General features: G+C 38.0%; 1 protein-coding gene across 2 annotated transcripts in view; it reads right to left on the reverse strand.

Annotated features, from left to right (window-relative positions):
* Positions 1–15,677, reverse strand: part of BACH2 (BTB domain and CNC homolog 2) — a 321,830-nt gene that overhangs the window by 94,775 nt on the left and 211,378 nt on the right. The window contains exon 4 of one of the 2 annotated variants that reach the window (XM_072965628.1): positions 12,477–12,619. The exons of the other annotated variant lie outside the window; for it this stretch is intronic. Within the exon in view, the coding sequence (XP_072821729.1) occupies positions 12,477–12,497 (21 nt within the window). The 5' untranslated portion in view covers positions 12,498–12,619. The remainder of the gene's footprint in view (positions 1–12,476; positions 12,620–15,677) is intronic. 2 annotated transcript variants of the gene reach the window in all.

Here is a 15,677-nt window from a genome sequence, read left to right on the forward strand (position 1 = left end):
ATTAGCCTCTTTGACTATTTAAGTAACCCCACTACTCATTCGAACGGAGGAAATACAGGTAGGTATATGTGCCAAAATATGCAAACACAGAAACATAATCTATAGAAAAGATACAACATGGAAACAACTACATTTGGTAAATAACTTATATCTGGTGTGACTATGGGAAAAAAATGTCTGTATAATTATCCCTCAGGTAGTTAGACCTGCCAAGGAACCCACATAATGAAAGTTGAGTCTCTGTCTGTGGCAATATGGTTGAGCAATTAGCACATAAGAAGACACCAAGTTTATCAAATTATCCTCTCTGGGTTGTGTATACATTGTGACACACCAAACTGCTCTTGCCTTGGAGGTCTGTTACACCCTGAGAATGAAAAGAGACACATCCCACTAGGAATACTTAATCTGTTTTGCTTTCAGTCCTTGGGGGAAATACCTGGCTCGCAATTGATAAGCCTCTTCCCATAATTAGTGTTTAAATAAAATGATCACCTGGGGAGAAGCCCAAGTAAACAAAACACAGATCTACATGTAGAAAAATCACTTTCTTCTCTGCTTTCGCCGGTATTTTTGGAAGAGATATACTATAAGACATCGTGGCTTTCCTCTCCTGTATGCCTTACATATCCGACTAACTTCATGCCTGACTAATACAGAGGAATGAGTGGGAAATTCTCTGGGACTAAAATCTTACATGTTATTGAAATGAGCTCTTAGTAGAGTCTTTTGGGTGTCTTGTTGGGAAAGGGAGTTCTTCCTTCCAGAGTATGTCAGGGTCTGGATCCAAGATTTCTTTACAGCTGAGCCCCAAAAGAAGGTATAGGAAGACATTGTAAAAAATAAAATTAAATTAAAAAAAGCAAAGTTTCATTCTACCACTGGAAGGGAATTGTAGATCATCTGATTGACTTTGCTCCTTTTACAACCATGAAAGTTTAAGTTCAAAGTGATTAGCTCAAGATCACAGAACTATTCAGTAACAGACACAGGGCAACCCAAGTATTTCAGACCCCCAGGTTTCTGCTGTACTGCATTAGAGAAAATTCAGGAGGAGGAGGGGCATGGGGAAGCACATAAAATTTTGTTCCAAAATTAAACCCTTTACATTTAATTTCCTCAAAAGGGATAAGTATAAGATTGGGGACAGGTAGAGGAAGAGTAATTCTAAGAGAACATGGTGGAATTGTAGCCCTTCATGTCTTTCTTCAAGTAAAAATAAAATGGGTTTCCTTTGCGTCATGAGCTCAGTTATCAAACAAGGCATGTTTTTTTTTTTTTTAATTGAGGTATAGTTGATTTACAATGTGTTAGTTTCAGGTCACAGCAAAGTGATTCAGTTATACATATTTACCAATTCATTTTCAGATTCTTTTCCATTATATGTTATTACAAGAAGTTGAATATAGTTCCCTGTGCTATACAGTAGGTCCTTGTTGTTTATCTATTTTATATATAGTAGTGTGTATCCAAAACACTGTTTTTAATGGGGCCACATGTAGGCAGCTGGCATGAGATCGTAGTGCATGATGTCACGTTGAAACGTAATGTCCTCTGCCCTTTTTCAAAGCCTTATTCCCAACAGGGCAATACAATGGGTTCCCTGTGTATTCCTCTAAATTGGTTGTTGGGTTCACCAGAAGACTCTTAGCAGGCAATAATATTCCCAATTTTGAGCAGTGGACATTCAACCTTGTGACAGGGAATAAAAAATGGCAAGAAGTCCCTGGGCTCACATTTTCAAGGTCCTGAATGGTTTTGTACCTTGAATTTTTCTACCATTTTATTATGAAAAATTTCAAACTTCCAGGAAAGTGTGAAGAATTTTACACTGAACACCTATATGCCCACATCTAGATGCTACCGTTAACTTTTTCTTGTTTATTGCATTACAAATATACCCATCCATATCCATCCCACTATCCACCTGTCAATCCGTATCAATGCATATCAAAGTTAACTGCAGACATCACCACACTTTCCCCTAAACACTTTAACAGACATATCATTTGCTGGAGTTCAAGATTTGTTTATAGTTTTTCTCTTCTGAGGTCTAATCTGCATACAATGAAGTGTACAAATCATAAGTGCACACTCTGAGTTTTGATAAACATAGATAACTGTGTAATCTGAACCTTATCAAGCTACAGAATATAACTGTCACCCCAGAAAGATTTCCCATCCCAGTTAATCCACCCCTGACACCCACCAAGGTACCCACCTCTCTAATGTTTTTCTAACACAGACGAATTGTGCCTGTCCTAGAACAGTTGAATTTTGAAACGAGCAAAGGCCTCATTCGACAGTGAAGTGGCTAAATGTAGTTCTGTTTTCCTTCCTTCAGTCAACAAACACTCACTGAGCACCTACAACCAGCCACACACACTGGAACCCAGGGACAACAAAATAATTATTTCATTAAATCAAGGAAATAACTTCAATGGTGGTGAGGACTGTGGGATTAATTATATCTCAAGGGTGATTTGGATGCACAACCAAAAGGGAAGCCACACACCACACCCCGGGTGTGTTACTCATTTGGAAACTTACTGAGTCTTCGATAAAACCCATACCCATGCCCAGTGAAAAACAAGGGCTCTGCAGGATCCTTAGAGTGAATCTGGAACATGAGGAGGCTTTTTTAAAATGCCCATCTGCAGACCAACGTTATTGCCCTGTGATGAAGATGAATGGTCCCTGGGAGCCAAGCCCTACCCCATAAAGACACAGCCCCTAATTTTATAGAACTGTAAAATCAGGAAGGAGGCTACCAAAGGAGCCCCAAACCTCCTTGCATATTTTATTTTTCTTTCACCATGGGTAAGGAGTGGATTAGGCCTGTTTTTCCAGCAGCTGGATGATTGACAAGGAGATGACACCCTTAGCAGTAACCAGAGCACTGGGTTACTTCTTTCTGCAAAAGCTCAACAAAGGCACATTTCACAAATCAGCCACTAAAATGGGATTAAAATATCCTTCTATAGCAACTCCATTACTCTTTAAAAATTCTCCCTTAACCCTTGTGAACTGATGGTCCCTCCCATCTAAAAAAGATACGTTGATGCCCTAACCTCCAGGATCTCAGAATGGGACCTAATTTGGAAAGAGTCACTGCAGATGTAAACAGTTAAGGTGAGGTCATATTGGGGTAGAGTGGGCCCCTAATTTATTATGACTGGAACTCCATGAGAAGACAGAGGAGGCAGTCAGAACACCAGTTAAAGATGGAGACAGAGATTACACTGATGCATCTATAAGCCAAAGAAGGCCAAGGACCAATAGAAACCAGGAAGAGGCAAGGATGGATTCTTTACAGGTTTCAGAGGGAACATGGCCCTGCAGACACCTTGATTTTGAACTTCTAGGAACTGGAACTTGGAGACAATACACTTCTATTGTTTTAAGCTGCCCAGTTTGTGATACTTTGTTACTGCAGCCTTGGGAAATTAACACAACCCTCAAGATTTTTTTTTTCCTTTTTGGTAATCTTTTAAAAACAGAAACATAATTTACATGGAGAAAAGTGCACCAACCATAAGGATACAGACCAATGAATTTTTTTCAAGTGAACATGCCCATGGAACCACCACCCAGATCAAGAATACACCAGCACCCAGGAGTCTCCTTCATGACCCCTCAATCTTTATCTCCACCAAGATTACTGCCATCTTACTTCCTTCATCAAAGATTAGTTTCGTCTCCCTTTTTATGCCCAATGAAAAAAAAATTTTAATTAAAAAATTTTTTTGGTGGGAGGAGGTTAATTAGATTTACTGATTTATTTGCTTTTAGAGAAGGTACTGGGGATTGAACCCAGGACCTTGTGTATGCTAAGCATGCACTCTACCACTGAGCTATACTCTCCCACCTTTGTCTCCTTTTAGCTTTACATATATGGGAAAATACACTGTGCTTTTTTTTTTTTTTTAAGGTGTACCTGGCTTCTTTTGCTTGTTATGTTTGTGAGATTCATCTGTGTGTGTAACACTGGTTTCTTCTGAAGACAATTTCAAAAAAAGTATTTTATTTTTTTTAGTTTGTTTTGGTTGATTCAAATTTCAAAACGTACAAGTGGTATCTGATGCAAGTTGCCCAAATCTCCCCAATCCCACAGTTTCATTTCTTAGAGGCAACTCGTGTTAATTGTATATCCTTCTAGAAGGATTTTATGCCTATTTAAGCAAAGATATATACATTTATAGATTACTCTTCCTCCTCTTTTACACAAAACCTAACATAGTATACCACTATCAGTTTCCTTGCTCTTTCACTTAAAAATATATTTTGGGCTTCATCCCATCCCAACACCAACATATAAAGCCTTCCTCATCCTTGCTTTTTGGTTACACAGAATTCAACTATGAGGACATAATATAATGTGTATAACCAATTCTCTATTCATATCCATTTGGGTTGTTGTCAGTCTTGTGTTATTATAAATAAGGCTGCAGCGTGTAACCTTGCAATATTGCGTATGTCATTTTGCACTTCTGTATTTTCCCCAAGGCAGACTGTTGCATTAAAAGGATATAAACTTTTGCAATTTTGATGCTGCCAAACTGTTCTCCATTTAGATTATACCAATTTATTTATTTATTTTTATTTTTATTTTTTTAGATTGTACCAGTTTAAACTCCTACCAGCAACACAGAAGAGTCTCTCTTTATCCATAGTACTGCTAATAGATTGTGTTTTCAAACTGTAAAAAAAAAAATTTGCCTGTTTTGTAGGTAAAAATAGCATCTCATTATAGTTTTAATTTGCATTCATTTTTTTATAAATGAAGCTGGATATATTTAATACGTTTATGAGCAGCTATTTATACGTCCTCTTCTGTAAATTCTCTGTCAATAGCCTATTTCTTTTTCTGTTGCACTGCTAGTCATTTTTCTTAGTGTCTTGTAGAGGCTCTTTACATATCAGAGATCAGCTCTTTCTCTTACATGAGTTGCAAAATATTTTTCCTAGTTTGTCACTTGTTGTTTGCCTTTGTATACATTGGTGATTGCCCCTGAGGAATTTTTCATTTTATTGTAATTAACCTAATTTTATGGCTCTTTTCTTATGGCTTTAGTTTTTATATCTTACTTTGAAAGGCTTTCCTCACTTGTGGATATAAACAATTTCCCCCTAAATTCTGTTAGTATTTTTAGGGTTTGTTTTTTTTTTTAAATGTAAGTCTGATTCATTTAGAATTTATTTTGGTATAAAATATTATCAATAAACTTCATTTTTTCCAGCCAGCAATTAGTCATCCCAGCACTGTTTATTGAATAAGCCTGATCTAAGAAGACTTCTTTACTGTAAACTAAATTTTCAAATGTATTTAATATTATTCCTGGATTCCATACTCCATCATTGACTTATTTAATTAGTGCTCTGAATCAAATAAATATATTTGTAATATATTTTAATATCTAGACAGCAATTGTCTCTTATTGTTTTCTTTTTTATACTACACTATTTCTAATTAAAAACTTTTCTTTTTTCCATGTGAACTTCAGCACCAGCTCTTTTGATTACAAACAGTTCTGTTGTTATTTTTACTGGGATTGTGTTAAATCTGTACTGTTGAGATCTTCTATACAAGAATATGGATTGCTTTTCCATTTATTTACATATTTCCTTTTTTTCCTCTGCATCTCAGGAATTTTAAAAGTTTCATTTATTTATATGAATAAAGATTTATATCTCACAGATGCTTTGTGAAGTTCAATACCCGTGTTTATATGCATAATGTATTTACGTGTGTATTTACATTTATATTTGGATTTTTCCTTTTTGCTGTTGTAAACAGGATCTTTTCTTCCATTATACTAGCTGTTGATCTTACGAAGAATGTTCATTTTTACATAATAAATTGGTACTCAGCCACCTTACTGAGTTCTGTTATTGTTTGTAACAATTTCCCAGTTGATTCATAGAAACAAGCATACAGTCCAAGTAAATAATCATATGACCTGCAAATTACAAACATCAGTTCAATCTCTTCCTTTTGACTTTTTATGTTTTTAATTTCTTTCTCTTGTACTGCACTGGCTAGTACATTCAGAACAATGGATAATGATGGGCACCTTTGTCTTCATTCTTCCTGACATAATATGGCTTCTAACATTTCCCTACCGAGCACGGCACTCAGTTTTGGGTGTGATACATATATTTTAGCATGTTATGGAGATAACAATCGTTCTTATTTTATAGTGTTCTTTCATGAAAAATGGGTGTTGAAGTACATCAATATCTTTGCAGCATCCACGAAGATGACCAAATGAGTTTTTATAAACACTTATTAATATGATAAATTATATACTAGATTTACTAATGTATTATTCTTGCAACCCTGAATGAACCTCATTTGGTTATGGTCCCCCGTTTTTTTCAAAATTTTGCTAAACTGTTTGCTAATATTTTATTTAGAGTTTTACTTTGGTGTTCTTCCATGACAGTTGTTCTGATGGATATTCCTTCTCTTTGAAAGTCAGAGCAGGTGAATTATATTTTATTAGACAAGCAGTTTGTCTGGGTTTCCAAATTCTCTTGTACATTTTTTTGAGTAAAGTAGACTTCTGTTTTTCACTCTTTTGTTAAATACACTTCATGACTCCTTAAAAAATTTTTTTTAATAGAGGTATTGGGGATTGAACCCAGGAGCTCTTGCATGCTAAGCATGTGCCTTACCTCCGAGCTATACCCACCCTCCATGATTCCCTTTTAATATACTTTATATTCATCTTATTTTCATTATCTCCCCTAGTTTCATTGATCAAGTTAACTAAAGTTTCCTCCATCTTATTGTTCTCAAATAATGTTCTTTTTGCATTTGTTAATTAATTTTCAGTTTTTTAATTCATGATTTTTGGCTTTAAATTTATTATTTCCTCCCTATTATTTTTCTTAGTTTTGTTTTTATCATTCTTTTTCTAAATTTCTAAGTTAGATGCTTAATCTATTTCTCTTTTGCTTCTTTACCAAAATAAATATTTCAGACCATGACCTTTTTTCTGACTACTGCTTTAGCTCCATCTGTGGGATACTGATAAGAAGATACTCACTTAGACAGATGTGGCTGGTTTTGGGTAATAGATGTTTACCTAACCATCGTATATAAAATAAACTTCAGGAAGTTGATCATTTTAAAAGGTGATAGGAAAGCATGAAAGAAATCCAGTATTGGGTCTGTTGTAAGATGGCAAATAATTTATTCACAGACATTTATGGTGTATTGAACACGTGCCATAAATGGTGCTGGATACCATGAGGCTAAGGATGAACGGTTCTCTGCCTTTTCATTTTTAAGGGGAAAACTCTACACAGGAGCACACAGTCACATACCATCACACCACAGAACCATAGGACAAGGCACACCAGTACAAAGAGGATACAAATTTTGATGTGAAAATAATTTCCTTCCTTCTACTCAAAACACGTATATTAACAACCTTCACTAGGCATCCATTGAGTTGATACTGATCTAAGCTGCCCTTCCAGTTTTAACTTAAAAGCAGTTCACAATGACAATGTTGGTTTTTCTGTGTGGAACATGGACTGTTGTGGGGTCAGAGAAGAAGCAGGGAGGTTTGTTGGGAGCAGGAGTCTAGGTGAGCAATGCTGGTGGTCTGGACTAGGGAGGGAGCAGCAGAGGTGGTGACTAGGAACTGAATTTGGCATATATTTGGAAGGGAGAGCTGACGGGATTGCTAATGGATTAGAAGTAGGATGTGAGAGGATGAAAAGAGTTAAGGATGACTTTGAGAATTTCATCATGAGCAGTTAAACAAATGGAGGCATCATTTACTGAAGGAGCAAACTCTAGAGGAGGATAATATGTGGGGGGCTAGGACTGGAATGAATGATTGCTTCCTGGAAGCTCATGGTCCAAACTCATCTCCTACAATTCTCCCATCAGTTGGTCATATTCAAGATCTTTGTCCTAGCCCAGCTCCCTGTGGCTGTATGTGCTATTTCCACTCATCACATGCCCTTCCCACTCTTCTCTGTCTGGCAAACACCTGCTCATCCTTCAAGAATAATCTCACATGTCAGCTCCTCTGGTTACTTCCCGATTCCTGCAGGCACAGTTGAGAGATTCTTGCTCAAGCTTCCCCAGCCCCTCAGTCGTATCACTGTCACAGAATTGCTTATGTGTCTGTCTCTGCCACCCAGAGCCAGCCCCTCAGGGGCAGAAACCATACTTGTCTTCTTTTTCCTTTCCTGTAGCATAATGCCTGAAACAGAGCTGGCAACTCAATATGTGTTTTCAGTCCCTCAATCAATACAGACTGAACATTTCTCGTGTACAGTACATGATGTCAATGCTCTGTTCTAGGTGCTTGAGGATACAGCAATGAACCCAGCAAAGTTGTGCTGTCAACGAGCTTACATTCTATTGGGAGAGGTGGAAATATACAAATAAAAAGAGTCAGAATCAATGGTGATAGAGAGAAAAAAACAAGGCAGGGCAAGAGAATTGAAGGCTGAGAACGGAGGTCCTGCTTTAGACAGTATGGTCATGGAAAATCTCATTTAAGCAGATTCTAAATGAAGTGAGAGAGTAAACTACGCAGATATCTGGGAGAAGGGCCTGCCTGGCAGACTAAAAAGCTAGTCTGAGTGCCTGGAAGGTGGGGCCAGAAGGCTGTCTCAGGACTTAGTTCAGACAGCGAAAGGCGTACATTCAGGGTGGGAGTCTGGGTTTTATTCTAAGTGCTGTGGGAAGCCACAGCAGGCAAGTGATAGAATCTGATTTTTATTTTTAAAAGATGACTTGGGCTTCTGTCTGGTAAGTGGGTCAGACTGGGAGCATGTTGGGAGGCTCCTGCAGGCGAGCAAGGAGGACAGATTAGACTAGGGAAGGAGCAGAAAAAGCAGGGGCCACTGGCTGGATCTGGTGTTTATTTGGAAGGTAGGAGCTGATGAGACCTGCTAGTGGTTTAGATGTGGGTTGTGAGAGAACAAGTTAAGGATGGCTTCAAGGGTTTCAACTTAATTGACCAGATGAATGGGGGTGTCATTTACTGACATGGGAAACCTCAGGGGAGGATCAGGTGTGGGGGGTGGTGAAGGCAGAACAAGGGTCAATTTGGATGTGCTAAGTGTGAGGACAGCACTATGAGACAGCCCTACGGAGGTGTTATGTAAGCAGCTGAACACACAGCTGGAGATTCAGGGCAGGGTTGATTATAGAGATATGAATTTGAGGTCATTAGTGTGGAGATGGTATTTAAAAGCCACAGTACTGGACGAGATCACCCAGGGAGTAAGCTCATGCAGGTTGAATGAATGAACAAGCAAGGTTATGTGCACGAAAGAGCATGTAAATAGGTTCACATAATCTGAGTCTATAGAGATTGGACAAAGAAATAAAACACAGAGGGATGAGAGTGCATAAGTGAAATTTTCTTTCTGTCTAGGTGGCCAATTCAGATTTTTTTCTCTCACATTCTCAAGGAAATACAACCTATATCCCACATCATTTAGAGACAAAGTGGATCATAGGACTCTTTGGAGCAAGTCTCCACTGCTCAGCAAGTGGATAAGGTATGTCAACCTTCTTTTGCTTGGGAATTAAGCACCTCCCTGGGTGAGCACCCTGTCATAGCATGAGGGACAGGCTGGAATCAACAAGAGTGAGACATTACAGAAAGAAAAGAGATGAACAGATGTGCACCAAATATTTCAAATTAGAAAGGGAGAAAAGATCACAAATCCAACATCTGTAGACACCCTTCGTGGGCCACATGTCTCTACTGAAGAAACAGGCAGGCAACCTTTCACAATTAAGATAGAGGAATCTTTGCCAAAAACCCAGGATAAGTTTTGTAGAATTTGAAATGGTTAAACCGTATTTCTCAGAAGTCAAATGCAGGTCAGTGGGTCCACCAGATTCTTTTGGTTACTTCAAGTGTATCACCCCAAACCAATAACTTCTCAGGTCTGGAAGACTGTAATCACATTTAAAAATACTAAAAAGGATGGTAATATAAGAGATATCCACTGTGAAAATTTCTTTTGCATACTTTCTAAGATTAATACTTCTTTTTAAAGTACATAGACATTTGTCTCTGCTTTTTTTTTTAAATTGAAGCATAGTTGATTTATAAATGTGTTAGTTTCTGATGTTCAACATAGTGATTCAGTTATACATATATATATTCTTTTTCATAATAGGTTATTACAAGATATTGAATATAGTTCCCTGTGTTACACAGCAGGACTACTTCTTGTAGTTTGTATCTGCAAATCTCAAACTCCTAATGTTTTGCTTTTTAATCCTGAGGCAATAACAGCTTGCATTGAAAGGCTCCAGCTTCTTCTGACTTTTTTGATCTCCATCACTTCATCCTGTTCCAGCCTTTTTGCACTTAAAAATCATCAGCACATTGTTCATATCTGCTCCCCTGCCCCACTGTGATCATAAATATTCCTCCTATCTCTGCGTAATCCTCAAAATAGGAAATAAAGAGCCCAAATGAAATCTTATTATATTGTACCTTCTCAAGCATCCTATCTATGTCCCAAAGAGATAAAGCTTTGTTCTAGAACTACTGTTAACTACCAGTGAGAGCCAGTCTGCTCTACTCTTAGCTGCTCAAACCACAAAAAATCACTGTGGATATCTTGGTACCTTGAAATATGAAATATGACAAACTAAAACACTCAGATAAAAGTAAAGCCGTGTGGAACTTTGGAAAGATGGGAAGATTCAGTCATTCCTGCATCCAGGAAATGTTTAGTGGGTGTCTGCCAATGCCAGCCACTTAGCTAGGTGCTGGATTACAAGCACAAATAAGCCTCTGGACGTATAATACAGTGGTTGACCAGGCAAATAGATACCACGCCTCAAGGGCTGTTGTTGCAGATACTTCAGCACCGATGGGACCCTCCCCATAAGGACAAAACCAGAACTGGATTCTCAAGGACAAAGCAGGAGTTATTTAAGAGAATGGGGAGAGGAAGATAAACTAAAATCTGCAAGGAAGAGTCAACTAATATTAATAGGTCCCTAACTATGTTTTCCCTCCTATGCCTGGTGCCAGGTTGACAAAGATGAATGTGGCACACCTCCTCCCAAGAAGAAGACACAGTAGCTATTTTCAAATTTTTAAGAAGCAAAGTGGAAAAAGCATAGGGAACAGACTTTTCTGGGTGGCCCTATGAGTGACAGAAACAGAGAAGGTACTGTGGAGGAGACTGCTGGAGAGCAGATTCAACAGCTTCTTTTGGATGTTTCTCCACTGACCTACAGAGATGCCTTTGTGAAAAAGATCAACTTTATGGACATTTAGAAATGGACTGAACAGAAACATTAGGATCTTTCCAATTAGGTCTACAAATGAGCTTAAGCATGATTATTAATGGTAATCAAGAGAATTCGGACACCAGGTAATTAAGCCTTTAAATATTAACATGAAAATATGACCCTGACCATTAACATCTTCAGGCCAAGATGGTCTGTGCCTGTGCACTACAAGCCTGGGGCAGCTCTATATTAAAATTAAAAAAAATTTTTAAATTACTTTCTACATTAAAAAAAATTGAAGTATAGTTGATATACAATACTGTGTTAGTTTCAGGTGTACAGCTAAATGATTCAGTTTTATATATGTGTGTATATATATATATATACATATATATATTATAAAGGTTATTTTCCATTATAGGTAATTATAAGATATTAAACATTACTCCCTGTGCTATACAGTAAATCCTTGTTGCTTATCTATTTATATCCATTTATATATAGTAGTGTGTACCTGTTAAACTCATACTCCTAATTCATCCACCCCTCTTCCCCTTTGGTAACCATAAACTTGTTTTCTATGTCTGTGAGTCTGTTTTTGTTTTGCAAATAAATTCATTTGTATTATTTTTTAGATTTCATGTATAAGTGGTATCATGTAACATTTATCTTTCTCTCTCTGACTTACTTCACTTCGTATGATAATCTCTAGGTCCATCCAGCAGCCCTACATTTTTATGGCTTGGTGCTTCCACTTCAGAAGCTAGAGACTCCTTAAACCTTGGCAGGATCTCAACAGATATTGAAGACACACACACACACAAAAGGTTAGTAAGTACTCTATAGTGGATCAAAACCTCGAGAGAAGTAGATACTATAGAGAGAAGAAATTTATATGAAACACACTGGAGCAGTGACACTCCATGGTGGGCATGCATGGGAGTACAATCCACAATGTCTGTTAATCTGGTATCACAAACTACAGACACTGTGTTGCTGCTGGGGATGTACACTAGATGAGTGAGTCAGCCCTCTAGAGAATTTGGGTTAAAAAAAACTCAAGAAAACATCATATTAGACTATCGCTTTGTACACTTTGCAAATATTTCACCTATTGTGCTTAAAAGGTGATTATGTGATTGGTTTTTATACCATAATTACAAGAATGAAGGGAAGAGTGACCTCCAGATCAAGGAAGTCATTAGCAGAGGCCAAGTCCAGGCCTTGACAGACTGACCTTGTTGTTTCTAGAAATCATTATCTTCTGGCTGCTTTGAGGAAGTTACTGGGGCTGGGGTAGTGGGAACAGGCAGGTTCCTCTCCTACTGCTGGTGAGAATCCAGTGTCAGCCAGAACTACATTGGCACGTCTATGGTCCACCTTTGGAAAGATTGAGGGAAACAAAGGCTTTTACAGAGAGGACTCCTTCCCTCCCCCTGTCTCCTGGACATCAGTGCTCTTCCGCTGGACAGAACTCCTTACTTTGTCCCCCTTTTCTCCAAACCACTTCTCCCTCCCTTCTATTCTTCTCACCCTCTGGTTGCCTCCATAAAGCTGAGCACCCCTGAGTGTTTAGAATTTAGTTTTCAGAAAGTTGTGACTGACTTAGAACCTCTCCTGATACTCTCAGGAGTATTTATATTCTAATTGAAGGTGAATTGAGTTAATAGGTAATTGTGGACTTTCAGATGGGTGGAAAAGAAAGGCCTGCCAGCGTCTACTGTAGTCCTACCACTAACCCCTGCAGGCGGGCTGGCCCTGAGTGCTCACAAGCAGCCTTCAAGAACAGAACCTGGATAGAACATTGGCATGCCACTTCATTTTTCACAAGTTATAGCTCTCAGGGCCTGCAAACACAATCTTAGGGAAGTGATTGTCAAAAGCCACATATTTCTTGGTATCTAATGGGCTATTCTAGGAGGTCCCTTGAAAGACCCTTGGTAAATCTTTCCCAAGTATTAAAGATTACATATACAACCTGAAGCAAACCAAGCATCTGTCTAGACAATAAGAGGCTTGACTCACATTCCATGTCCATTGCTGACTTCTGTGTGACCTGTAAAAATCTAGTCACAGCTTCTCGGTGGCATACTCTACCAAGTAAAGCTATAATCGCTGAGATTAGGGTCAGGCTTAAGTCTTCATGCTGACATGCATGATACCACATGTTACTGTACACTTGTTCCAGCCAGGAGGCAGGGCAAAGGAGAGGTCTTTGGTGTGAATGGAACACGAGAACTCCATGCTCATTTGCTAGTGCTACACACAGTTCCTACGAAAGACTATACGAAGGATGGGGCCAAACACTGAAGAAATGCAACGGTTTCTTGGGAATTAAAGGTTGAGGTAAACGTTTCTAAAATGTGCAAAGAAGTTAATTTTGAAAATTTGCCGCTCATTTATTATAACTTAAGAGTTTCAATTTTAATTTTTTAAAAAATTCCCTCTAACAAACACACTTTCTGAATGACTACTGCCTCATCATTGGCAGCCAGTTCTTGAAACCTTGGCACTCTGAGCAGTTTTGATAGGTCGGTCTCAATGTGCATCCACTGAACTACTGTTTTACCAGGGAGGAGGCTGAAGGATGGGTTCAATTTTTGGCTCAAACATTTATCAGATCTTTAGATTTAGAACAGTTCTTGTTGACCTTAAAATGCTTTTTCTATAAAAAGTGGCAAGTAATGCCTGCCTTTCAGGGTTCTTATGAAGATTGAGTTAATACATGTACAATGCAGAAATTAGAAGTCCTTTTTGTTATTATACACAGAATCTAGAGTGAGCACAAAATAGCCCTTCACAGCTGTGAGTCAGCCTGAGTGAGAAATGATGAGAATCCTAGCTCCCTGTGCCCCGTCTCAACGTGATTCAATCCTTCCTCAAACCTTTACTGAATGCTTAGGTACCAAGTAGTATTTTAGGTTTTGGAGACACAGTTATTACATTGAACATGACACACAAGGTCCATACATTCTCAGGTCTTATAGTCCAGTCAGGGGAGATGGATACCTAACATAAATAAATAAACAGCATACTATCAAGTAGTGGCAAGTGCTATGATAAAAGCAAAACAGGGTGATATGTTAGGGAATCACTGGGGGCTACATAGAGCAGGGCTTTCTGAGGTCATGACATTTAAACTGAGATCTGAGTGCCAGGAAGGAGAGAAGGACATGAAGGTCTGTGGCGAATGACCCCAGCATGGTCTGCGGAACCTCTGGGGATCCTGAGACCCTTTCAGAAAGTCAATGAAGTCACTGCTATTTTCATAATAATGTTAAGATGCCATTTGTCTTTTTCACAGGTTGACATCTGTGATGATGGTGCAAACGTAAGAGTGGGTAGAACTGCTGGTCCCTCAGCATGACACAAGATAGCAGCACCAACGCTAATCAGTTCTTCACCGCCAGATACTCATTTTAAGACAAAATGCTAGTTTCACTTAAGAATGTACTTGATCAAGCAGTAAGACCTATTATTTGTATTACATTTATATTGCTGAGAAGGTTCTTTTTTTTTCGTAGGGGAGGTAACTAGGTTTATACACACACACACATAAATATATATATATATGTATATGTGTATATATATATATGTGTATGTATATATATATATATATATATGTATATATATACAATGGAGGTACTGGGGATTGAACCCAGGACCTTGTGCATGCTAAGCACACACTCTACCACTGAGCTATAATCTCTCCACTTACGTTTATATTATATCTCAAAATCTGAGTACATGTCATTTCAACATTCTGTGTGACAAATATGCATAAAGAACTTTGATTGCACACTGAGGTATGACTGTCATCTCAAGGAAAAATATTTGTGGGACTATCTAAATTGCAAGTTGAAAGAGCCACTTTCATGGAACAACACTTTCACTCAAAAGAATGCCTGACAAACTATGGTTATTCAGATTTAGGTATCTGGCAGATATTTTCTGGAAAATGAAAAAGGTGAGCTGTTACCTTGAAGGAAAACAATTGACAGAATTTGTTGCCAATGATAAAATTCAAGCTTCTAAAAATCAGATTTTTTTTTGAAGTGTGTAACTGCTACTGTGAGCTTGTCAGCTTCCCAAAACTTAAAAACTTTTCTGATGAGATTGAGAGTAATTTTAACATGTGAATTTTTTGGACATTGTTAAATGACATGTGTCACCATTCTGAAGATCTGTATAACTCAGTAAACCAATATTTTCCAAACAACCAATCATGTCTTTAAAAAGTCATGTGTTGGTAACAGATCCATTCAACATTTAAAGGAGACCAGTGAATTTTAATATAATGGAGTATGAAAAGTTCATTGAGATGGTCTAGATTCTGCACTACAGAACTTTTGGTGTAGTATCAAAGAAGAGCATCCACAATCATTTGTAAAGACTGTTAAAATACTCTGTCCTTTTCCAAATACGTATCTGTATGAGG

Source organism: Vicugna pacos, chromosome 8 (genome assembly GCF_048564905.1).
Source record: "Vicugna pacos chromosome 8, VicPac4, whole genome shotgun sequence".
Classification (NCBI taxonomy): Eukaryota; Metazoa; Chordata; class Mammalia; order Artiodactyla; family Camelidae; genus Vicugna; species Vicugna pacos.